The 26,722-nt window shown below is 39.2% G+C and overlaps 2 protein-coding genes across 2 annotated transcripts; one reads left to right on the forward strand and one right to left on the reverse strand.

Moving 5' to 3' along the window:
• The first annotated feature begins 382 nt into the window (after positions 1 to 382).
• dlx4b (distal-less homeobox 4b) lies at positions 383 to 9,703 on the forward strand. Its single transcript, XM_079845882.1, has 3 exons — positions 383 to 977; positions 2,158 to 2,351; positions 8,442 to 9,703. The coding sequence occupies exons 1-3, from the start codon at positions 656 to 658 to the stop codon at positions 8,691 to 8,693; spliced, it is 768 nt and encodes a 255-aa protein (XP_079702008.1). The 5' UTR covers positions 383 to 655; the 3' UTR covers positions 8,694 to 9,703.
• Positions 9,704 to 15,460: 5,757 nt separating this feature from the next.
• On the reverse strand, positions 15,461 to 18,701 carry dlx3b (distal-less homeobox 3b). Its single transcript, XM_079801163.1, has 3 exons — positions 18,225 to 18,701; positions 17,387 to 17,571; positions 15,461 to 16,376 (listed from the first exon to the last, which is right to left on the reverse strand). The coding sequence occupies exons 1-3, from the start codon at positions 18,547 to 18,549 to the stop codon at positions 16,071 to 16,073; spliced, it is 816 nt and encodes a 271-aa protein (XP_079657289.1). The 5' UTR covers positions 18,550 to 18,701; the 3' UTR covers positions 15,461 to 16,070.
• Positions 18,702 to 26,722: the final 8,021 nt, after the last annotated feature.

Consider the following 26,722-nt stretch of genomic DNA (forward strand, 5'->3'; position numbering starts at 1 on the left):
TTCTATTAACTGCGTCTTTACAATAACAGTAGGCTACAATAATATAATCCATTAATGGAAATATTATGTATTATTAATAATATTAATAATAATACAATAATATGTTGTTCTTAATATTATAAATGATATTATTACTACACGCCCGGGTCTCATTGACTGGCCATTGCATTAAGAGTTTTGTCCCCCCCTAATAATTTCTGTAAATATTTTACTGCTCTGCTTTTGTGGCTTGTGCAAAATAATGTATGTAAAGGTTGTGCTTAATTTGAAGATCATTAAGATATGACATAATCGATATCGGGGCTCTGCAAAATTCTATAGCAAATGCTCATCAACTTCATTTTGCTCTCCCTGGTGTCGCGTGACGCACCAATCAGCGCGCGCTCTCGCGGAGCGCGAGTCAGTCAGAAACACACAGGACCGCGAGCCCGAGGTGACTTAAGATATTGCGCGGTTTTGTCATGATTTAAGAAAGATAAGATCGTATTCGCCTTTGAGATTCATTGCAGTGGCTTTGGGAAATACGTTTTCTTTTAAAAGTCCGTGGTTCTTTTTCTTGCTCCCGATCATTTTGGGATGGATCCGGTTCAAGGTCTTTTTCGTGCACAGTGAGCGTTCAATGCACCATCATCGGGCTTTATGGACTTGACTGTTAATGATGTCTATGAGTTTCATGTCTGATACGCTGAATAGTTCAGATCCTTCCAAATCAGCATTTCTAGAGTTCGGCCACGGACTTACAACCAACCAGCAGCATTTATCCGGATTCGCACACAATATTTACCCAGTTCATGGATTGCACTCAGGCGGACACCTCCAGCACGATGGTCCCTACCCTTCCACCGCTTCCCATTACAGCCGGCCGCTGGGATACGCCTACCCCGGGCCGGTGAGCGCTCCTGCTCCGGGTGCTTACATGCCTTACCAGCCAAACAACCATAGCAGTACTTTGGCGCACACGAGGGCTGAGGAGACGAGTGAGTAGCCTATCCTCATAAAACGCCTAAATGTGAGGTTTTGACGCCACGTCTTCCTCAGTTTTGGCATTTGTATTCAAGTTCACAACAGCGTTTGCTAATGCACAATTTTATATTTATATATAAAATATAATGCATACTTAAACTGTACGCATGCAACATTATTAGCAATGTGATATTATTCCTAATAATTTTTTTCTGCATTTGTACCAGTAGCTAATTTAATACATTGTATTTTAAATAAATACCAGATTTAGTAAAAAAAAAATGGGGGGGGGGGGGGGGGGCACACATGGTCTAATTAATTTTAAAGACCAAGGGTAAATCAGTTGCAAATGGTAAACAATATTGCAAGGTTCTGACCTTTTAGTTTAACGACTTTCATTCAAAAACTGTTTTTCTTCCTTAGCTTATTGGGGGATTTGTGTTTTTTTAAGATTGGTAAACCTCATTCTTCCTGGTAGGCCTCGAACTTGATTTAAAAACATTAAAAACGAATAACACACACCATGTTATCTGTCTGCGTTGTGCTAATTCTTACAAATAATATAGACAACTCTCGGAGGAAATATAATCAACGCACTCTTCATGAAGTGTTCATGATCCAATATCTTCCATTAATTTCGACGATAGCCTAAATATTGCACATTTGTTCACATTTCTGTAGCCTTTAACATTAGAGCAATACACACAACCTTTGTACACTAAAGCTAAAGTAAGTCCATTGTTATGTTACACATATAGGCCTAAATAATATTTTGTACGTGCACCGAAGCTCGAGCGCTGTCGAAATCGATGTCAGTTTTGCAATAGCCTGAAGAAGTCTTTCTTTTTTTCAATAATAGATTGACAGTTGTAATTCTCCCAAATATAACGATGTTATGGCTTGTGTAGAATGTCATTGTTTGCTCCTAGGTTCAAGTTTAGGCTCGGGAGGCCTGTAAACTTGACTTTAAAACGAGGTTAATTATGGTTTGATGACCTATTAATGTTTCCTCTAAACACCCGATAAATCCCCTAATAGGCTATCGTAAATCAAAAGACAGTTACAGCTATTTAGTGTGACATAATTTACGATTGTTCTCTCGGTTAGGCAGGGTTAGTAGGCTAGCCTGCTTGTTTGAAGACTTGTCCTGAGCATTTACTATGTCATAATGCTGTCGTTTTATTTCGTCTGCAGACCACGAAAAGCCAGCGGTCATTGAGAACGGTGAAATTCGCCTTAATGGCAAGGGGAAGAAGATCCGCAAACCGCGAACCATTTACTCCAGTGTTCAGCTGCAGGCGCTGCACCAGCGCTTCCAACAGACCCAGTACCTCGCGCTGCCCGAACGCGCCGATTTAGCCGCCAAACTGGGACTCACGCAAACACAGGTAAATAATATTCTCACTTATGTTTGTGTGTGACAACAGGCACGTGCAGAGGGGGGGGCTTTGGGTGCTCGAGCCCCTGCCCTTTTTCAAAATGAATCAAAAGTGCCCCTCTCAGACAAATATCAATGATAATATCGTGGTCAATAAAACGAAATAAATGTAATTATTATAACATGACAATGTATACAATGGTAACGAACGGCTCAAAAGTCGGACAATTTCTGTTGAGGCGTTGCCGTAACGCGTTGCTATGGGTCGCGTGCGTTTTGATTGACAGCTGATTTTCCTCTGTTCGGAAGCGGCTCTCGAGCCAAATATGGTCCTTTCAGAGAGTGTGTGGCCTCACGGGAAAAAAGTAAACCAATATTTTTTTTTCATCCATAATCAAAGCTAATGTGTTGATTTAATTACAAATCTATATATTATATATTTTAAAGTATTACACAATTTACCAATGCCCGTTTGTCATGTATATACACCAACCAATCGTGATCTGGCAAAGCAAGTTCAAATTCCATTGGGCGATGTGAAGCGGAGCGGTCATTTCTGTTCTTATTCATAAATCGGTTGAAAATGACACGGACAGACGAACTAACGTTTGTGGAACGATTTCCTGCGGTTTGTCTCATTTTATAAATTGCATCACTGACAAAATGGATTTTTACAAACAAATCCCTGCACAAAACCATGCAGCAGCAGCAGCAAAAGTCGCATTAATGGTAAGTGTTAAATTCACTTGTATTTATGTATATTGATACACCGTTTACTATTTCATGAAACTGTCAAAGTTAACAAACCCCACGTGCCACCGGCACCTATACAGGCCTATTATGTGAAGTGTAGGCAGGCGAAATGGTTACGTGAAAGGACTTTATTATATGACCATTTTTGAATATTATGCAGCATTATGAAAGTCTCTTATGTTCATCAAGCCTGCATTTATTTGATAAAAAACAGCAATATTGTGAAATATTATTAAAATAATGGTTTTCTATTTTAAAATAATTTAAAATATAATTTATTCCTGTGATCACAGCTGTATTTTCAGCATCATTACTCCACTCTTCAGTGTCACATGATCATTCAGAAATCATTCTAATATGAGGATTTAATGTCAATGATGGAAACTGTGATACTATTTTCAAGATTCTTTTATTAATAAAAAGTTAAAAAGAACATAATGTAATAAAATTTCACAATATTAGGCTACTGTTTTTTTTCTGTATTTTTGATTAAATAAATGCAGGCTTGATGAGCATAAGGATATATATATATATATATATATATATATATATATATATATATATATATATATATATATATATATATATATATATATATATATATATATATTGCCCCTTTTTTACATTTGAGCCCCTGCCCCTGAAGAACTCTCTGCACGGCCCTGTGTGACAATATAACTGCAGCATGTTCTTCTCGGTTCGGGATGAGGCCTAGTCCTGACTCATTCGTTAATTTGGCAGGACGAATTGCAAATTTTTTGTTGAGAAGAGCAGATGTGCATTGTATGAGGTGTGGATTAGTCTACAGTATATGATCTGTTGAGCACCTCATTAAGATGGCTTCACTTTGAGGAATTTGTTATGAGAGCCGCTCCACAGGAAACATTTCATTTTGAAATGTGAATTTTAAGTGTTAGTTGTTTTCCTACACTGTAAACCAGAACAAGTTGGCAAAACTCAACAACAACAACAACAACAACAACAACAACAACAACAACAACAACAACAACAACAACAAAACAATAGAACTTGCAGATTTTGTAATCATACATTTGAATTGCTCTGAACTTGAAATATTTGAGTAGCCTAAGCAAATTCATACATTTCACTTAAAAATAGCATGTAATCTCACATTTTTAGTAGTGGAAACTTGGCTAGCTTTAACTAGCTAATAAAGGCCACCTTGCTAATTGGTTACACAATGCTTTGGTAGCATTAGCATCGAGTGAGGACAGCGATATAATATATTTAACATATATATATTCTCAAACTGCTCATGCTCCACTCGTCACCATGATGGTAACCCTACAAAAACACACAACATGACAGACACTAGCATAACAAAACATTAAACACTACTAAATCTCCCACTTAACGTTAATCTTGCACACAAAAACACATTTACTGCTGGGAAATAGAAATCCCAGCCCAGTTTCGGTTTAATTTAAGTTAGTCTAAATAAAAATAAATAAAAAAAACAAGTTCATAAAACCAAAAACAATGCAACAATTCAGATTAGAGAAAAAAAACTATTTAGCCTCACTGAAAATATAGGAATATAATTTCATTAGAAGCAAAATGCCTAGGCAAGTGCCATTTATTTGAAGGAAATATAGCACTAACACCCTTACAAAAGAAAACTGAAACTGATTGTCCATGTTCATTAATGTGATGAACTTGTTCACCTGTGTGAACTTGAGGGAACTGATGTCATACATCCACTAAACACACCAGCTAATTAAAAGTCATTTCAAAAGTGAAGTCAGTCACTTCTGTGATAAAGGTCTAGTGTGATTTAACTGTAAATGCCTGTTAGTTTGATAACATCAGTTAACATGAACTAATAATGAACTGCACTTCTACAGCGTTTATTAATCTGTATATTAATTAATTGGCTATTGATCAAATGTTGTATTTGTTAACATTAGTTAATGCACTGTGAACTAACATGAACAAACAACGAACAGCTGGATTTTTAACTAACGCTAACAAAGATGAACAAATACAGTAACAAATGTATTGCTCCTGGTTAGTTGATACATTAACTAATCCCAGCAAATGAAACCTTATTGTAAAGTGTTACCGATATTTTTTATCTAATGCAATGATGAGGCTCAAGAACTCGTGCTTTTGTGGGCTACTTTCGGTCTATCTGAAAGTAATTATGCTGATGTAAGGCTTTAACTGGATGGACATTCAAATGAGCCCATGACGAGTCAGTCATTACTGGTTTCTGAGCTTTTATGTACTTTGTGTCATGTATACGCACGTAGGCTCATTTGTTTCTCTGTTGTTAAAGCTAAGTGAGGATTCCGTTTAATCCAACCTTTACTTTCATTTATTAGTTAGCGCACTAGCTTTTGTGTTCTTAGTCTTTACAGTATGAGAGACATTTTTTTTCCCCAGTGCTTAAGCGGTTATCTCAAGTATTATTTATTCTGGATTGCTTAAGCCTTATGCTTAATAATACATATCCAACTGCTCGTGAACGAGTGATGGATTGAACAAAATACGGTCATTTATGGGCCAGCGAAGGAGATTAACGAGTTTGTGCTGATGAGTTTACTCTGGTATTTTCAGCAAGAACCCATTTTAGATATTTCTTTTTATTTGCACATGGAGTATCTTTTGTATACATTCCCTTTGGGATTGATTAATAAGTCATCTTGTGTCCATACTTGTTATGTTGATGTCACACCCATTAATGAGTTCCTGTAGGGTGGTGTTATGGACATTGATTTATTTTTATAAATCCCTCCTGCTGACATGCACATATTAATGCATGCATCAGTGTGTGTGTGTGGAGAAAAACTGGAAACCTAACATAAGCCTGGGTGCAGCCATATTGCCTATGGCACACAGTAAGCCTTCCCATTATGCTTGCTCTGTTTTTCATTCACAGCTTCGTTTCTTTCCCTCCCTCTCCATCTACGTTACACACTTGCCGCCCTGAGTGTGACAGGTTGCTCCTCGTTTCTGGCCATGGAGAATGAGTTCAGTCTGTCCCACAGCTATAAGGGGTTTCCTGTGTGATTACGCCTCGGTTTTCATCAAAGTGTTCCTGTCATCAGCTGAAGAACGCCTCTCACGTTCAGCTCAGACAGCGGTTGAATACGCATTACTTGTGAATTCGACGTAACTGATACAAAATGTACCTGCAGTATTGATGGCCGCAATCCGAAATCCAGAGCACAGCTGCCAGTTTCCATTCGATCCATACGTGTGATTGAAGGCACATAAACAAGTGCCACACAAGCATATGCTTTTGGCTTTTCCAAGTCCCTCCTTCCACGTATAACATAGGTCTGGAATCCATCACTCCGCTATAAAAGCTGTTTGGCAAACCGATCTTTGGAAATAAAAACGAAAATCCCTTTTGCATGTGTTTATTAAATCTGTTGACAGCCAAACTAATAACATTGTGTAAAAACCCATTGCATAGATTTTGATTGTCTGAGGTTATGGAAACTCCGTTAGGTGGTCAGCGTTCGGCTGAATTCTTCCGAAAGCACAATTTTGGGTCTCGCTCTGCGAGGTGTTTCTAAATTGAGTACACATTCTGGCAAGGGATCTAAAATAAACTCCTACATCATTAAGGACACGTCTCAGATAGTTGTGTATTTACGGTGAAATATAGTTAAAGCTATACGTTATTTAATAATGCCAGGACAATATATATCACCATATCTCCCATTGATTAATCACAGTGCATTGAAGGGATAGATCACCTAAAAATGAACATTTTGTCATCATTTACTCATGCACTCTAAAAAAAAAAAAAGATTCTATATGGCACCAAAAATGGTTCTTGACTCGTAATCATAGGGGAACCTTTTTGAGTGCTATATAGCACCAATTTTGGTGCTTCAGTGGTTCTTCACCGGTTCTTTGACTAAGGTGCTATTTAGCACCGCTAACTAATGTGCTATATAGCACCGCTACCATATACAGAACATGTTAAGATATGGTGCCACCTCAAAATGTGGCCTCAATTGTTGCATCACCTAAGATGTATTTTAATGTTCGTTTTTTTCTCTCTTCTGTTTACTGAAGGTGAAAATATGGTTTCAAAACAACTAATGTGCTATATAGCACCGCTACCATATACAGAACATGTTAAGATATGGTGCTAAATAGCACCAAAAGTGGTCCCTCTAAGATTACGACGAATAACCATTTTAGGTGCCATATAGAACCTTTTTTTTTTTTTTTGAGTGTGGTGTACCAAACCTGTATGAGTTTCTTTCTCCTGTTGAACACAAAAGAAGATATTTTGAAGAATGTTGGTAACCGGACAGGTGACGGTAGCCATTGACTTCCAGTATTTTGTTTCCTTCTATGGAAGTCATTCTTCAAAATGTCTTCTTTTGTGTTCAACAGAAGAAAGAAACTCATACAGATTTGGAACAAAATGATGCCGAGTAAATGATGACGGAATTTTCATTTTTGGGTGAACTGTCCCTTTAAGATGTTTTTTTTTTATATGCAAATGAGACATCTAAGTAAATGTACATTTCCAGAACAGAAATATGAACATTGGATAAAGCCGGGTTCAAAATTGGTTTTCTTGATTCATTTTGTTGACATTTTGTTTTACTGTCAACAGCAAGAAAAAAAAACTCACCATGTTTTAGGAATAAAATATACATTTTATGTGATTGATTATATATAATGTTATATAAATCAGGTGAATTAACATATATGAACAAACCCTCTGTAAAAAACCTTCAGAATATAGATAAAACTGTAATGTTTTCTTTGCTACTGAAGTGGAGATTTCTTACTCATTGAATGTAAATCGCTTTTAAAGATATGTTTGAAATCTTCAGACGCAAACAGATAAAGTGTAATAAATCAAACGCTTAGAAAATAGCCCAAAATCTTCAATTCAAGCAGTGCATGAAAAAACGATTTTTTTTCCCCCTGTAATGTTAAATATCGGTGTGTGCCTTCGTCATCGATGTGTTCCCTCCATGCTAAATGTATTCCAATGGTTCTTTTGTCAAAACCTGCCAAACAAGCCCTCTGGAAGTCATTTGAGTTCAACTAAATTTAAATGTATTTTTACGCTGTGATTGTTGTTGTCAGACACATGCTTCACTGCCTTCATAAAAATGGCAGGGCGGAACAATTGCTGAGCACGCGTGTAATGAAACACAGCGATGTCACTGAGTCCATCTCTGCAAAGACTGTTCAAGCTGCCTGGCTTATTCTTCTGAGTGTCAATATCATATAATCAGAAAATGGTGTCATAGACCCCCATGTGGCCTCAAAATGTGGCCTCAATTGTTGCATCACCTAAGATGTATTTTAATGTTCGTTTTTTTCTCTCTTCTGTTTACTGAAGGTGAAAATATGGTTTCAAAACAAGCGCTCCAAATATAAGAAGATAATGAAGCATGGGCCCAGTGGAGCTGAAGGGGAGATGCTCCACACCACCTCCTCGTCCTCTCCTTGCTCTCCGGGTCTGTCTCAGCTCTGGGAGGTCTCCATGGCCAACAAAGTGCCAGCCATGCACCCAAGCAGCTATATGAACAATTACGGGCACTGGTATCCCCCACACCACCAGGATCCTCTGCCCAGACCTCAGATGATGTGATTGAAAGCGGAAAGACAGAGACTCCTGCCTAACCTGTGAAGGTGCTTTCCTTCGCGATGTCCATCATGTGTTTTATTGCTTGGTGTGTTTGAAAGGACTGTGTTTTACTCTCTATGCAAGCAGATGCCCCCTGAACACACATATTAGACTTCAGTAGCTTTTCAACTTTTTCAGTTATTTTACAAATGTGCTTGAAATAAAGGATTTTATGAAAGGATGAATGTGCTGCTATGAATGATTTACAGAATTTTTCACAATATTTGATGTCACCATAACGTTTCTATTTAAATCTGGACTGGTACAATAATATGGCATGCAATATCTTATTGAAAACCATATAAACGGCCATTTGAATATTCATATTATTATTAAAAGTAATAATAAACAATGGTACAAAAAATATGTATTACATGATAGCGTTCTGGAATTAATTGCGCTAAAAAATAGAACAAAATGACACTCAAAAGCCTTTTTAAAGATTGACGCATTTCGATTAATAGTCAAATTCCGTCAGATCGAATTAAATAATCCTTAAACATTTTAATTGAACAGTACTTAATCAATTATTTAATTAAAATGTGTAAGGATTATTCAATTAAATTTGATGGAATTTTACAAATAATTGGAATGCGTCAATCTTAAAAAAAAAAAAAAAAAAAAAAGAATGTATGATCGAAATGAACGCGAGTTTCTTGAGATTGAATGAGACGATAACTGCATAATTTACATCACGAAATCACTTATAAATTCCCAGATTTATGTGTCAATGTTCTAGAGGTTTATATTTTTGTATCTCGTTGTCCATGTGTGGGCAGACTGGAGGTTGAGATTTATGAATTATTTATGATAAAGGCAATGTATGTAAGATGAGCTTCTTTTTTTTTAACCCGCAGTGCATGTTATTGTCTTTCTTCAGTTCTGTCCGCTTATTATTTTACTTCAAATATGAATGGAATTGTGTCTCGTATGGCCTGTTTGTTGGAATTTTTAATATTAAAATCACTACATTGAAACAAACGTTGCGCATCCATAAGAGAAAATCCACACAGACATCTTTTAGGTGCTGTGGTCCGATTTAGATGAATTCGTTTTATTAATATTGAGTTATTTTAAATGTAATAGCCTAGTTATTCATGCGGGCTGAATATGAGCTAACAACATGAACCTGAATAGCGAATAATAACCATAACAATTAGATGTCCGTGTTTCTATTCAAATAGCCTAATATATTTGTCGGAAGAATCCTAATCAAATTTGGTCCACGAGATCTTTTGGCTAGTTATCGAATTTCAAGTGCAAGATGTTTTGCTTCAAATCAGCAAGCATCTGCTTTTCCACATCTTTTGTTTTCCTCCCTTTAAAGTAATGGTAAAATAATTCAATGTACTGATTGAGTGGATGTCGTGATGTCACCATGATTAATCACCACAACATTCAATCACGTGCAGGATGAAAAGTACATGTAGGCTATGTACACTTCAGTGCTTAAACTAAACACGATGTTTGAGTTCATTTAAAGCATCCCAGATTACGATGATGTCCATTTAATGTGATTCGCGATTATTTATTGCGTGCTTAATCCTACAGTATCGATATATTTAGCGTCTAAAGACATTGAAAAACGAAACGCGACTTTTTGTTATGTATATAGGCCTAATTCTATGTCTAGAGGTTCTTCTAAAGCACAGCGACCAAAACGCATCAATATTAAATGCAATCTACTACCAGGAGACACCTTTCGTATCAATGTATTGTTATAGGAGACATAATGCTAGGTCTACACGGGTTTTTAGGCCTGCTACAAAGCACAGCGACAAAAACGCATCAATATTAAAAGCAATCTAAGATCCTTATTAGCGAAAATAACGGGTTGTGTTTTTCTCTGATCCACTGTAATAAGATGCCACCTGGAGGAATGCGGGGTCCACTTGACCTGACTTTGACCCAGCTCACTCAACAGGGTCTTGTCTAAACAGCCTTGTTTAAACAGGCATATTACAAAGCATCTCTGTCATTTCAAGCTCTTTAGACCCAATTCAACATGGTGTTGGGCTCTTTTTAATCAATCATAAACCGCATGAATTTGCTGAGTGGATATTGTATGCATCATTATAATATAAAATAATGCCTGCCACATGCAAATAACATAAGTTTTAAATAAGCAATAATGACAAAATCATTCCAAAAGTACAAAAATAGGCCCTTATGCAACATCCGTGGGCGAGTGGCACAATCTGTTATTTTCTTACTTATTTACACACTAAACCATGCTCATCGTCCTAGAGCAATGTCACTTACCTCCTCTCGCTCGCCGGGTAACAAACCACGCTGAAAAATCCACCACTTCTGGAAATTGAAAGCATCTCTCTGCAACTTAATGTTCCAAAAGTATGGAATGATTTTAGCATGCACCTTTTTATATACTCCCATCCCCGAGTGTGATTTGTGGAGTTTATGTTGCTCCGTTCAGATGACAGTCATGGGAAGAGAAGACAAGTGTTTTTGAACGAAGTAGCAAGCTCTCACAAGGGAAATTATGGGCAATTTTACATCTCGAGATTAGAATAATGGGTGCTCAAGTCGGACAAGCAGAGAAAAGGGGCTTTCAAACAGGGCAATTACGTGGGAAGCTGATTTGGGAGAGCACTAAAGGGTGATGGGAGTAAAAGGGGATGAGATGGACTGATAGTAGTTCAAGAGATTCCCAGCACTTGGAGGTGCCTGATGAGTTTTAATTGTGGCTCATGGAAACGCCGCATCTTCGGTGTGATTTCCGAACGGATTCAGAGGCCTGGAGGAGACTCGAAGGACGCGGTTCCCGAAATCGTCCCCGGTTTCCCGGGGTGAAAGAGAGTTCAGTGGTTCACAGCTGTCAAGAAAACCTCTCTCATTTGACGGTATTTACATTTGGAGCAGAACGATGCTGCTGAGTGAAGCCTGCGGACTCGGGCTTTGAGCGGGGTGTCAGGCAGCTGCCCTCTGTCTTTACATGGCAACATATGCGTGTCCCAACCGCAGCTGACCTCCTGTTCAACCACCCCAGAGGCCTCCGGTGCCATTTTTTGGATACGGTTTCTCGTCAAACACGTAAAGATTGGCCCTGCCTATCTTTATTTAGGTGTTTCGGGGCACTGAATCTTAGTATCATGTTCAAGTTCAACAGTTCAGGCACGGACGGAGCGCACAGGGCCGTGGGCTTCTCGTCGAGGTGACCATGTCAGCCCACACACCCAGCTTTTGGGTTTCTCTGAGTGAGCAATGTGTCCCAAGACGACGCCATCTAGATCATAGCCTGTAATTGAAGGCCACACACCACGAACAAGCCCAATGGAAAACAGATATGTTACATACGGCCCGACTTCAACTGCAAATATTGTATCAAACAGATAGCAGCCGTTTCTTTATGGACCCTATGGCATAACTACCTCAGATGAAAGTGGTAAACACATTAGAGGGGATAAAATGTCTTAGGGTTTGAGCTATGGCCATTGTACACAGATGACGGGATTATCATGTTTTAAAGAGAACTAAGTGGCCTGACAGGTTCTAGGTGTGAATATGACTCTTTCTTCTCTATTGGAGGTAGAAGAGTAACCCAATCGCATGCTACAGGGAGGCGGGTATTATAAGATCTACATGACTAATTCCACAGCTATGAAATGCCCAGAAATGACTCTCAGTTGACCAACCAAACAACCAACCATCTTAACCATCTATCATGACATCAATCTATACTACTGTGGCAGCTCACGTTTTGTTTTCCTGTCAGCATCCACATCCACCTATGCGTTGAATTTCATAGCGGTATTTTTGGACGCTGTTTCTGTTTCTTGTTACTAAAGCTACAACGGTTGCTGTTAAACTGAATGGACATTTCTATGTGAAGCATTTCGTAAACTGGAGTTATTTTAGTAACTACTTGCCATCATGTCCCTCGTGAGTTGCCACAAACGACCTATTTACATATTCAAATCCCCTATAGTAGAGAATGGGGGATATATCGATATAGGCCTATATGTTTAATAAGTAACCATAAACACGATTAACATTGATTAATATCATACAGAAAATAGGCCTATTTCAATATTGAATGTTCATTCAATCATTGAATGGATGATGAACTTCAGCATTAGCGGTTAGTCTATTTCTATATGCACCAATTTATGGTTTCTGTGGTTCAAATTATGGTTTTGCGTTCAGAACCAGAGGGCGTGAAACGTGAGTTAAGTCTGTTTTCGGTTTTGCAGAGTAATGAAACAATATGCAGCGATTTTAATAATCCAGTTTCATCACACATTTAGAGGACCGTCCCTTTTTACCAGACAAAGCACATGGTGTTCCAGTTTTGAGACAACACCTAACAATTAAATTATTCTGAAGTGTCTGAGATGCGTACAGTGTCTGTTTTTAATTATGTTAAATTGGCATTAATTATTAAAACACAAGCCGCAAGTAAACCATTTTTCGGCGACTTTAAAAGCGCAAAGGATGAAGAATGAATCATGTGTACCCGTGAACATAATTATGCGCATAAGAAATACAGAAAAGACGTCTTCATAGGCTACTTTTCGATCGTCGACATTTTAGTCAAACTGTAACACTTTATAATATCTTTAAAACATTAACAACCATTATTGGTTAAAATTGCATTAATGTGCATTACAATAGCTTAATAGAATTGTCTTTAGAACTTGCTTCTTGGATTTTCATAAATTAATTTAGGGCTGCATGCATGAACTGATTTGATTTGATAATGATTATTTTGAATAAAAGTTATTAAAGTGTTACACAGCAACGGTTAAGGTCAGTTACGAGATTGTCTATTTTTACATTTGAGTTGTAGGCCTATTATTAGGCTACATCTGAATTTTGACACGTAAAAAGTCTTTGTATTAAAGCCTTATGACGGATAATATATTTTTTTTTTCACACCTAATTTCTGCATGGTGTTTGGCATCAACTGGACGATTTCTGTCCAATTCCATTGAATAAACATCAACAACACATGTTTTCAGTAGGGCTTACGGGAATTAAATTCTTCCAGAAAACATCTGATGCTGGTAAACTCCAGACCACCAGAAACACACCAACCTATAGCAGACGTACCTGGGACCTCGCGAAAATGTTCACATTTTAAAGTTGTTGTCAGAGGCGTGCCCATTCAGACCATTTTTGAGCCAAATGGATTTTGAATGCAGCAATTTTTACATAGATGTGATACACCTCAGAGCAGCTCGTCATCAACTGCTAAATTCAAATCTGCGTTCGCGCTTGTCGTGTAGGCCTATCAAATCCATATATCACCTGTTCAGTGTTTTCAACCCTATAATGTTTATTTTATGTTTCTGATATTTAAATACACATGGCAGGCCTACTAGCAAAAAAAAAAAAAAAAAAACACTGATGTCTATGGAAGCCATAATAATCATTTATAATAGGCTGTAATTTGACGGTGTGTTTATTGATATCATATATGGGCATACACACTGTGTATGCTATGTAATTATGAAGTTTACTCTATATTCTTTTCTCAGTTCACCTGAAACCTTACTTTCGTGACTTTTGGGAGAAGTTGATGAATTTACGTGTTGTAAATCCGACAACTCTGATTCTGAATTGCTGCGGCGCCACTCGCCCGTTAATAAAGGTGTTTACACGACATATACAAATTTTAGGCTACTTACACGTATTTGAGAATGAGACTATGAGATAGGCTAGGCTATTTCATGATACACACCCACAAAATATAAAATATGGAATTGCTTCACTTAAGGCACGTGAATCTTTGAGCATCAAATTCATCAGATAATATAATTTAAAGTAGCCTAAATGCTAAAATGCTGTTAGGTTTGAATGTACATGGACTAGCCTATGACTCCAGCTTATATCTATAGGGTAAGCCAGGGTAAGATGAACCACCCTCCACCCCCACCTTAACTTTTTCTCATCTCAGCCCTTTTTACGCTATATTTGATTATAATAATTGTATAAAAGTTTGTTCTATAACAACTAAAGTAGCAAATGCTTCTATTTATTTCCTATATAGGCACACATTCGCTGATGCATCATCTCTATGCACATGCTAACGTTATATCTAAATATGATACAATTTAAAAGTAAAAGGTAAAAATTTGGGTTGTAACTTCCCCCATGATACCATCTGTTATATATTCCACGTTAATATGCCTACATTATTGCAGAAAGTCATACCGAGCGAGCGATGTAGGCCTACCAAGGCCTATTAGTATGAAAAACCGCGGGAAGGCGGAATCTGGGAGGGAACAGGTTAAACGCCGCTTTGAAATACCATCGAGCTGTACTCATTTGCGTATCTACCTGTAAACCTCATGGGGTTTTTCTTGGCCTACGTCTGATGCCTTTGTTTGCCCTGTCTATTCTTGTTGTGACCGACTATCCCTAAAGCTCAAGGCTTTATTTCAGTAGTCACCCCCTCCTTCGCTGTAGTCTATCTTGTTATCTGCCAACAGAATACTAATAAAATCCAGTGACTCCAACATGTCTGCTCGCCTGTCGCCTCCTACAGCCTCTTTGCACGCAGACCTACCGGGCTTATGCATGCAAACACATCACAAACTATCATGTCTGACTTAACTCTTTCCTAAGAGCCGGAACAAAGCTATATCACTGCAGCTTGTAAATCATTTAAAACAGAATAGATGTGAGAACAGTTTGTGTGCAGATATTTGTAACTAATATTATCAGGGTAAGCTGTGGCATTAAGCAAAGAGTACATGAGGGAATATTTTCAATTCGCATTTATTCAATTTGACAGAATAACAATACAACTACTTACAGGAATATAAAATGGTTCGAGCACCACCGTGCAATCTTTCGAAGTGACACGAATTTAGTGGTTCTGTTTTATTTAAACACATATGTACAGCTTTCAACATTTTGTACAAGTCTATATAACTTATGTCCTGAGTCTCTGACGCGCGCGACACCAGCCCACATTGTGGGTGGTGTGGCTGATAACTACACAATTGGGGTTGAATCATTCTTTAAAACGTATTTTTTTAATATTCATCTATCAATGAACAAAACATGAAAACAAAGGAAGTCAGAAAACATAATAATTTAAAACCACTCAAACTTCCTTTACATGGTTTAACCTACACCTATGTGCATATGAAATAGGTCTGAGTAGCCGGGACACATTGAAACATCGTTATTATACTACTGATATTTCAACACAAAGCATTCATATCAACAGATACGCGTTTAAACAGTCCACAAAATGCCACCACAAGTGTGCCGTCCCACCCCAGATACTCGCGGAGCATCTCTCAGCTTATTTCTGTGGAGTTTGTCAAAAGTCTTTCCCCCTTTTATATTAAACTCTTCCATCAGTGTCTGTTAATACACGGCCCCCACGCTCTGTGGTGGTCCTGGGTGGTGCACTGGATGCTGTAAATGTGATCCCTGCTGGTACCAGTGATTGCTGTAATCTTCCATGTAGGGGGGTGTGGAACTGAGGGGTGGCTGGGGGATCTGTCCCCGGTTGACCTGGCTAGAGTGTGCGTTATTGTCCCAAACAGCCGGGGATGGAGGGGAGTTGCAGGCCATGGAGTCGCTGGCGTTCGGGCTGTGCTCCAGCGGAACCTCGCCGTTCTTGTAAAGTTTCTTGAACTTGGATCTCCGGTTCTGGAACCAGATTTTGACCTGTTCAAAAAGAGGAAGCGACGTTTAGCTTTCTTTTGGACATTGTAAACAACATTAACCCGTCAAAACGAACCACTTGCTTACAGTTTTCAAGCGAAAATCGATGTTTATATTTACGGCGTATGGGTGGTTCGGGGGGCAGATCCCGCTAATAAAGGTTTAAAGTTGAAACCCTCACAAAGGAACAAAGGGAACTTGGTAAATGAAGACATATCGGCTATTTTAATTTCATAAACAACAGGGTTTTATCATTTCAGTGTAATAAAATAGAGTTACAAGCACGTAGGACGGCATTTAGATTATAGGCCTACCGAACGGAGGTCGAATGAACCATAAAAACAGCTGCTCATTATATAAGGTATCTATAGATTTTCAAAACAATAATAGGTATATGACACTTAGCCTAAGTGTTTAAAAGTCTTTTAGTTATCTGACGTTTACCTCGACAGACTGCGCCCCGAAAAGTACCCTATCTTTATGCTATAATTTAGCCGACTTTTATAAAGATTACATTATTTAAAATAGTAATGTATAACGTGCACATTGACGTTGAGTTAGATTACAAACTAAAGAAAATCGGTTTAAATAACATTGAACAACGAATAGAAACAAACATGTTGTTAATATAATGATGAAATATTTTTTACAATGTTAATATTGGCCATATTATTAGCTTATATAGGTAAGCCGTCAATTTGTAATAGTCAATACAACTTTTATAATGACATCTTTTACGAAATATATATATATTTTTGTTATAGCCTTATCATTGCAAATCATTTTAAACAATTAGTAATTTATTAATTATGATGGTAAAATAAACGAGCAAACATTTCCACACATGAGCCAGCTTTTATGACCTGATAAGATTGCTGCTTATCCTTATCTCAGTGTGCTCAGTGTCAGCGATAGAAGTGCAAGAAATCGCTTTAAGCTGTTAACACAATGTCAAGTGGCAGACAGGTAATTATGTTAACAGTATTATAAATGAATCCGAGCTCCAGTATTACCTGTGTCTGTGTGAGCCCCAGCTGTGCGGCGAGTTCAGCTCGCTCCGGCAGCGCCAGATATTGCGCTTTCTGGAAGCGGCGCTGCAGTGCGGCGAGCTGGTAACTCGAGTAAATGGTGCGCGGCTTGCGGATTTTCTTGGGTTTTCCGTTTACCATCCGAACTTCAGTCTCTGGTTCCTCTTTGACTGGAAAGAACAAAATGACAGACCACGTTATCTCAAAAGTAGAATTATTTCAGGACCTAAAAGAAAACCAAAAACTGCTTGGTTTCATTTTTGGGTTGAGACCAAAACAAATTCTTTTTAAAACAAGTATGCTTCTTTCAAATTAAATACGCGAATGAGAAATGTATGTCAGCTCTGGTAGGCAGAATCAAAGGCAAAATTGGAGCTATAGAAACATCTTCAAAGAATGGCTGTATCGTGTAATTTGTAGGCCTACCCCAACTATAAAATATATCATGACATCCAGCCTGAGCAGCAAGTAGCCTAATAATGATTAATCGTGTTACAGTCGCAATAAAAAATGTCCTAATTGTTTTACAGCGACCGCAAGTCTGTTGTGATAAAGTAGAGGCAACTATAGGCTACCCTTCTGAAAATATGTAAATCCATTAAATTGTGTTTTCAATTGGAAAATAATACAGAGTAAAAACAAGCAAACAAGTGAATTTTTAGGCTATAATATTTAGTTTTTTCTCAAGAGAAACGCGAACTTGCGTTTCTCGAGCCGCTCACAGACACGTTTAGAAAATGCTTATTTTATACCGATATTGAGAATACAAATCCAGTCAATTTATAGACTACCTCTGGCATATTTTCCGAAGGAAATATCTCACCTGCGCTTTGCGGTGGCGTCTGCAGGTCTCTGTTGTAATGTCCGTATTGTCTGCTGTAAGTATTGCTGTAAGGGTACTCTGTCTTCGTGGGGTAAGGTCCGGTTGATGCCCCCATCCCAGACAGATTAAACTGGTGATATGAATTCATCTGTTGAGAGTATGGAGGACTCTGGTAGTATTCGTGGTGACTGCTATAATAACCCATGTCTGTAGCCGATGACTCTGGAAGAGTCGGAGAGTCCTTAGAAGTCGGATGGCAACTCATAGAGCTTGAAAGATCGGTTGAAATGCCGGGTATCTTCCTGTCATATGTCGGTCCACTCATCCTTTAGGGGAAATAAAACAACGATCGTCCACTTTATTTCCAGGGCAGACTTGAACGAATCATGCAGACGTATAATTCAGGATGCCTGTAACACAAAATCCGCGACGAGCTGCTTTCTCAACTCCCTCGGTTGAAGCACTGGAGGTAATGGCAGAGATCTAGTAGGAGAAACTCTGAATTATAGGGCACATGGTGCTTGGCTCCTCCTGTTTTTTTCTCTCTCCAGCCCTGAGGGCGAAGACTCTTCTCCGCCTCGCGCCCTAATGTCTCCAAACTTCAGCATTTGGGGATTTTAGCTGTATAGTGATAATGAAGTATAGCAGAGCTATAGAGTAGTTATAGTACAGCTAAAGTAGGCCTATTTTCTAGATGGCTATTAAAAAAATACATACTTCACTAGGCTATAGCCTACATTAAAAAGATCTAAATAGCGTTAACACCCATAAATATAAATAGCCTTTGTCGTTTTAATTCTGATAAATTTCATTTTTAAATATATTATATTATTTACTGTTATTTTTTATTGTCTCGTAAGTGTCAGGAAGAAGAGTCAGTAAGGAAATGACAGAAATCTACACTCTTGTGTTCAAATTAGAACCAAAAACAGTTTTAAGTTTCACAAAAGATTCTAGTTGTATGAAAAAAAGAAGTTTACTGGTGTTTAAAGAACCAATATTTATCAAGACATTTTTTTGGACCATCTAGCTAACTTGAGAACCTAAAACAGTGAAAAAAGGGGATATTTCCTGAGCCAAAGGTGCTGCAAAGAACCATGCAGGAATCTATTTATAGTGTGAGGAAGGCCAGACATACCTGTTTTACGTTTTACAACGAATGCATAAATCATTTTTAGTTTAGCTTAAATGTAGGGCATGGTTGGCCATGGCTAACAATCACTACACTGTTGAAGACATTTTGATGTCATCAGTTGACTTCTTTTCTGATTCAGAGTGGCAGCGGTGAAAGAGGCTGGAGGAGTTTATCTGCCTCGCTGATCACCCCTGCGGCTCTCACTTGTGTACCCTCTTTATTATGGCAAGGCGTGGTACCAGAAGTACGTCTTACCCTCTTACACCCAAATAACCTTTATCAGCCGCTGACCTATAAATGCAAACGAGTAGTAGAGGACGAGGCGAACTGTTTACTGCTCCGTGTTATTTATTGTCAGTATGCAAAGGATGTGCACATGTTCCACGGTAAAGGTGAGGTGCTCCTCCGTGTGTGAACCTCAGCCGCGAGACATTGGTTTGTCACATACCTGATGTTCACCGTCGTGGCATGTAGTCAAATTCCATGGAGTCTTTTGAAAGACATGCGAGCCATTCTTGAGATCTGGGACATTTTGTGCAATGTCAGTGTCTGATCTTCAGTGCTTTTATTAGACATTAAAATCAAAATGTAAAATAATAATGCATTAAAAAGATCAAACAAATGTAGTCAAATCGTCTTTGCATAGCTAAAGGTTCAAAACATTAAAATGATCATATTACTATTCTTTTAATTAGTATGTAGGCCTATATCTTCTCATGTAATAGTAAAAGCTACATTTAATTGATGCCTATTGTGAAATTAATATTGTTTTGTACTAGTTGTGCAGCAGCTGTTCAAGCATGAGATTTTTGGTCTGATACTGCCTCCTTGTGGTTGCAATGTAATAATTCATATTGATGGTAACTGGTTAGAACTACATTGCTCCTTAAAGGAATAGTTCACCCAGAAATGAATCATCATTTACTCACCTTCAAGTTTTTCCGAACCTGTATGAATTTCTTTGTTCTGCTGAAAACAAAAAAAGATATTTTGAAGAATGTCGGTAAACAAACAGGCGATAGACCCCATTGACTTCCATAGTATTTTTTCCCCCTATACTATGGAAATGAAAAGGGTCCATGACTTTAGTTCCCCATATTCTTCTGCGCTCAGCAGAAGAAATTCATACAGGTTTGGAACAACTTGAAGGTGAGTAAATGATAATAGAATTTTCATTTTTGGGTGAACTATTCCTTTGAAGTAGAGGAGAGTGAAAGATGGCGTTTCCTCTGTAGGCCTGTTGCCTACAGGAGACTTTAGATTTGCACAAGAAATCTGTTTGTTTGGGGGGTTTTTTTATCAAAAGGCGCAGTTTGAAGGTGTCCTGTGGTTTCTGGCACTAAGACGTTAGCAGCAGATTCTTCAAGTCCTGGTTGTGAGGTGGAGCCGATGGGATCGAATTTGTTCCCACAGATGTTCAATTGAATTGAGATCTGGGGAATTTGGAGGCCTGGGCAACACCTTGAACTCTTAATCATGTTCCTCAAAACATTCACTCACAGTGAATATGTGCAGTGTGGAGTGTGTGCAGTATAAATTGTCTTGCTGAAAGAGTTCACTTCCACCAGGGAACACCAAATCATGAAGGGGTGTACCTGGTCTGCAACAATGTTTAGGTAGGTGGCACGTGTCAAATGTACGTCCACATGAATGGCCGGATCCAGGGTTTCCCAGCAGAACATTGCTCAGAGCATTATACTCCCTCCACTGGCTTGTCCTCGTTCCACAGTGCATCCTGGTGCCATCACTTCCCCGGGTAAATGGTGCAGGTAGACGGCCGTCCACGTGATGTTTCACAAGTTCATACTTACAAATAATCAGATTAGATACAGTAAATAAGTACTATGCATATTTTGCGTGCTGCCCGAGGCGAGGACTCAGAGTTTGGAATTTGGCCCGAACCCAGGGTACTCCCCCCGCATCTCTGGTTAGGATAGTGACCAGGCGAATGAGGAGACGGGGTGGTGGAGAGATTAATAAAACTATTGAGGAGACGGCAAAAGGCCTTCTCTCGTACTTATTGGATAAGCTATTTGAACATGTTCCTCCCGAACTTTGTTAATAAAACATCATGAAAGAAAACTCATCGGACTAGTCAACCTTCTTCCACAGCTCCAAGGTCCAAATTCAACGCTTGCATGCCCTTTGTAGGTGCTTTGTAGGTGATGGACAGGGGTCATCAGAGGCACTCTGATTGGTCTGCGTCTATGCAGCAGTGTGTTGTAACACATTCCTCTCGTAACATCATTAAAATTTTTGACTTGTGCCACAGTAGACCTTCTGTTGGCTTGGACCAACGGAATAGCCTTTTTTTGAGATTGTGCATCGATGAGCCTTTTTGTCCCTCCTCAGACCATTGGTAAATTCTCACCAATGCAACCCACAAGCTTTTCCGTTTCATGGATATTTTGAGTTGGTCGCCTTACCATAACGATTTGTGTCTTCTCAAAGTCTCTCATATCTTTAATTCTGCCTATATCTCCTGCATCCAATACTCTTGTATAATCAGCAGGTGGCGCCAGTAACACAGGTTTTCTCTGTAATCTCACCTGCACTGTTTTGAGGGTTTTTTTTTTCATGTTACTGTAAGCCTCAATTTTAATGCAGGAACTATACAAATAAAGGTTACTAAACATTACATTAATAATAATAAATCATTCATTTTGCTTTGCAATCACCACTACAAATTAGGCCTAATAATGTTATTTTATTTTGTATTATTATGAGAACATTATATGTTGTTTCTTATTTGTGCCACTGTACATGTAACAACATGAGTGAGAAAGTTTCCTTTCGCCTCTTAACATTGGTTCACTCTCACTGGTCAGTGGAAAGACTGTTATCTGACACACACGCCTGGAATGAGACAAGCAGAGGATTAAAGATGCATTGTTCACACTTTCCCTTTCTCAGGAAATCAGCGCTGGGCACTTCCGTGATATATCATGAGCTGTGAGAGTCAGAGGGCTCAGCTCTTAAAGAGAGATGTTCAAAATGACACAGACTCTTTTGAAGGTCTTGACGGAAGCTCTTGTAGACCTTCTTTGTTTGATGTTTGAAGTGTTTAAACCTCTCATTTGTGGCTTGGCCAAAGCATTGAAGTCCTTCTGGGAAGCCTGCAATTACAGGATGAGTGTACAGTTCCACTGGTCAGCCAGGTTGAGCGTAGTCTTTTGTTGTGATGATTACAAATGGTTCTGTCTTTCCTCAAAGTGCGTAATTTCCATTAAGCACGACCAAATCCACCGGAAAATGCGCACAGCTGCGGCTTAACACACTGCTTTTGGCAGGTAATGGGGGTTAAGCAGCGATGTTCAGATGAAAACAGTTGCTTCATCCGAAATCGCATAGCCTTCTCTCTTGAGTAGGTACTAATTTTGAATAAGTACTTACTTTAAAAGTATGTTCTATATATTATGAATGTAATCCGGTGGACTACATTTGTCATGTGACCTACCAGCATCAGTTGCGTCGCTTCACTGCCATTCACAAATCCTCTCCTGTGGCCTCATGGGATAGTTATATATGCACACATACTTCAGAATATTGTCAGAAGTAGTAGGGCATCCGGGTACTTTTTGAGTACTGTGAATTCAGACATAGGCAACTTCTTTTGCCACATACTTTCCGCAAGAAATACTTTCCGCATACTTTCCGTTTTTCGCCTGCTATATAGTAGGGAAGTACGTGATTTCCCTATACTATATAGGGCCCTATTTTAACGATCTGAAACGCAAGTGTCAAAGCGCGAAGCGCAAGTAACTTTGTGGGCGGGTCTCGGCGCTGTTGCTATTTTCCCGGCGGGATAAATGGCTCTTGCGCCCGGCGCAAATCTAAAATGGGTTGGTCTGAAGTAGCTTCATTATTCATAGGTGTGGTTTGGGCGTAACGTGAATAAACCAATCAGAGCGTCATCCAACATTCCCTGTAAAAGCAGGTGCGCAAGTTCCATTATGGATTGCTATTATTATGGCGTAGGCTATTTACCAGGCGCACGCCAGGAGCGGTTCACAGCCGATGAAACTGATGTTCTTGTAAGAGCAGTGAAAGACAGAGAAGTTGTGTTGTATGGGGATGGGAGAAACCCACCCAAAATAGCGTTGGTTAAACAGGCGTGGGAGGAAATAGCCACAATTGTTTCATCAGCTGGCATCCCCAGGACGTCGCACCAGTGCCGCAAGCGCTACAATGACATCAGAAGACGGGGAAAGTCCAAGCTTGCCAGCATCAATCGGGCACGCCGTGTAACGGGAGGTGGATCTGCCTCTACTCAGGACCTGACGCCAGCAGAGGACATCGCTGCGTCCACCCTCACCGATTTTTTTTCCTGGTTCTTGACGGACAAACCAATTTGTTAGATGTCCTTATATACATATATGTCTTGCCAGAAGTTGCCACTATTGGGCAAACAGGTCTCCTTAATTATTAGACTACAATTAGCCTGAATAATTTGTAAGCTAGATTTATGCCTATTTTTTCACATCTTCGTGGCACACCACAATGATTTCCGTCATCTCATGTGTTAATAATTTTTAGTGTAACAATTTATGATTTGCAAAAATAACTGTTGCATCTGTGTAGATTACATGAGCAAAGTGTATGCGCGTTGTGCACGCTATACATTATGGTCAAGCATGCGCCCTTAAAATAGCATAATGAACAACGCGCAACGCGCCACTGACTTTAGACTAGGTTTTTTCTGGTCAGTGGCGCAATTGTTTAATGGAACAGGAAAATAGCACCAGGGATTGTTTGCGCCGGAACACGCCTCCTTTTTTGCGCTGAACCGCCCAGGTAGCGCAAGTTCATTCACTAGTTTAGCGACGTGCTTCTGTGGAGGGAAAAGCGCGCTTTGCGCGGGTGCAAAATAGGAATGACACATGCGTCGGTGTACAAAGTCAATTGCGCTGGGTGCAAGATAGGGCCCATAGTGTTTTAGAAATATAAACTTTCTCCAAAATACATAATACATGCATGACATAGGTTAGATCACTATGACTAAGTTTTAATTATCTCTAAATGTATAATGTAAATTGTTTTATACATATGTCTACATTTAGGATTATTAAAGTACACATCTGTGGGTTTTTCAACATTTCCTTTTAAAATATACATTAAAAATGTGTGTGAACAAGTGTGTACATGTTTTTACGTCACACACTAACTAATGAAGGGAGGATGAGAGGAACAGGAATTTAATTAAGGTTGGAGTGGCAACAGCCCTCCCACTTGTGATTTTTTTTTCTCTTTCTTTGTGCGTTGCAAAACCAACTCAAATTCTTTGAGATAAACCTCAGAGAGCACTCGGAGATAATGAAGTTCAAGGTTCTCTACATGCTTTCAAGCACAGACTGAACAGCAGGCTTTAACAACAGGAGCTCTGCACGTTTTTAAAGGGATAGTTCACCCTAAAATTAAAATTCTGTCATTAATTACTCACCCTTATGTCGTTCCAAACCCGTACGACTTTTGCTCATCTTCAGAATACAAATGAAGATATTTGTATTAAAATCTGAGCGATTTCTGTCCCCACATTGGCAGCTGCGCAGCTGACACTTTGATGCTTCAAAAAGTTCATAAAGAGTTTGTAAAACTAATCCATATGAATTGAGCAGTTTAGTCCAAATTTTCCAAAGAGACACGATCGCTTTATATGATTGAATTTAGGCTTTTATTCACATATAAACATTGATCAGCGAACACACGAGAATGAACCTCATTGGTTCTTGCAGAAGTTCAAACGTGCTGCGTAACACGAGAATGAACCTCATTGGTTCTCGCAGAAGCTCAAACGTGCTACGTAACACGAGAATGAACCTCATTGGTTCTTGCAGAAGCTCAAACATGCTGCGTAACACAAGAATGAACCTCATTGGTTCTTGCAGAAGCTCAAACGTGCTGCGTAACACGAGAATGAACCTCATTGGTTCTTGCAGAAGCTCAAACGTGCTGCGTAACACGAGAATGAACCTCATTGGTTCTTGCAGAAGCTCAAACGTGTAACACGAGAATGAACCTCATTGGTTCTTGCGGAAGCTTAAACGTGCTGCGTAACACGAGAATGAACCTCATTGGTTCTTGCGGAAGCTTAAACGTGCTGCGTAACACGAGAATGAACCTCATTGGTTCTTGCGGAAGCTTAAACGTGCTGCATAACACAAGAATGAACCTCATTGGTTCTTGCAGAAGCTCAAACGTGTAACACGAGAATTAACCTCATTGGTTCTTGCAGAAGCTCAAACGTGTAACACGAGAATGAACCTCATTGGTTCTTGCAGAAGCTCAAACGTGCTACGTAACACGAGAATGAACCTCATTGGTTCTTGCAGAAGCTCAAACGTGCTGCGTAACACAAGAATGAACCTCATTGGTTCTTGCAGAAGCTCAAACGTGCTGCGTAACACGAGAATGAACCTCATTGGTTCTTGCAGAAGCTCAAACGTGTAACACGAGAATGAACCTCATTGGTTCTTGCAGAAGCTCAAACGTGCTACGTAACACGAGAATGAACCTCATTGGTTCTTGCAGAAGCTCAAACATGCTGCGTAACACAAGAATGAACCTCATTGGTTCTTGCAGAAGCTCAAACGTGCTGCGTAACACGAGAATGAACCTCATTGGTTCTTGCGGAAGCTTAAACGTGCTGCGTAACACGAGAATGAACCTCATTGGTTCTTGCGGAAGCTTAAACGTGCTGCGTAACACGAGAATGAACCTCATTGGTTCTTGCGGAAGCTTAAACGTGCTGCATAACACAAGAATGAACCTCATTGGTTCTTGCAGAAGCTCAAACGTGTAACACGAGAATTAACCTCATTGGTTCTTGCAGAAGCTCAAACGTGTAACACGAGAATGAACCTCATTGGTTCTTGCAGAAGCTCAAACGTGCTACGTAACACGAGAATGAACCTCATTGGTTCTTGCAGAAGCTCAAACGTGCTGCGTAACACGAGAATGAATCTCATTTGTTCTTGCAGAAGCTCAAACGTGCTGCGTAACACAAGAATGAACCTCATTGGTTCTTGCAGAAGCTCAAACGTGCTGCGTAACACGAGAATGAACCTCATTGGTTCTTGCAGAAGCTCAAACGTGTAACACGAGAATGAACCTCATTGGTTCTTGCAGAAGCTCAAACGTGCTACGTAACACGAGAATGAACCTCATTGGTTCTTGCAGAAGCTCAAACATGCTGCGTAACACAAGAATGAACCTCATTGGTTCTTGCAGAAGCTCAAACGTGCTGCGTAACACGAGAATGAACCTCATTGGTTCTTGCGGAAGCTTAAACGTGCTGCGTAACACGAGAATGAACCTCATTGGTTCTTGCGGAAGCTTAAACGTGCTGCGTAACACGAGAATGAAC

Source organism: Gobio gobio (genome assembly GCF_949357685.1).
Source record: "Gobio gobio genome assembly, chromosome: 20".
Classification (NCBI taxonomy): domain Eukaryota; kingdom Metazoa; phylum Chordata; class Actinopteri; order Cypriniformes; family Gobionidae; genus Gobio; species Gobio gobio.

Coding starts and splice junctions, on each gene's coding strand:
- dlx4b (XM_079845882.1), top strand. CDS start 656: ATGATGTCTATGAGTTTCATGTCTGATACGCTGAATAGTTCAGATCCT. Junction 978..2,157: donor CACGAGGGCTGAGGAGACGA/GTGAGTAGCCTA, acceptor TTTCGTCTGCAG/ACCACGAAAAGCCAGCGGTC. Junction 2,352..8,441: donor TGGGACTCACGCAAACACAG/GTAAATAATATT, acceptor TGTTTACTGAAG/GTGAAAATATGGTTTCAAAA.
- dlx3b (XM_079801163.1), bottom strand. CDS start 18,549: ATGAGTGGACCGACATATGACAGGAAGATACCCGGCATTTCAACCGAT. Junction 17,572..18,224: donor GACGCCACCGCAAAGCGCAG/GTGAGATATTTC, acceptor TGTTCTTTCCAG/TCAAAGAGGAACCAGAGACT. Junction 16,377..17,386: donor TGGGGCTCACACAGACACAG/GTAATACTGGAG, acceptor CTTTTTGAACAG/GTCAAAATCTGGTTCCAGAA.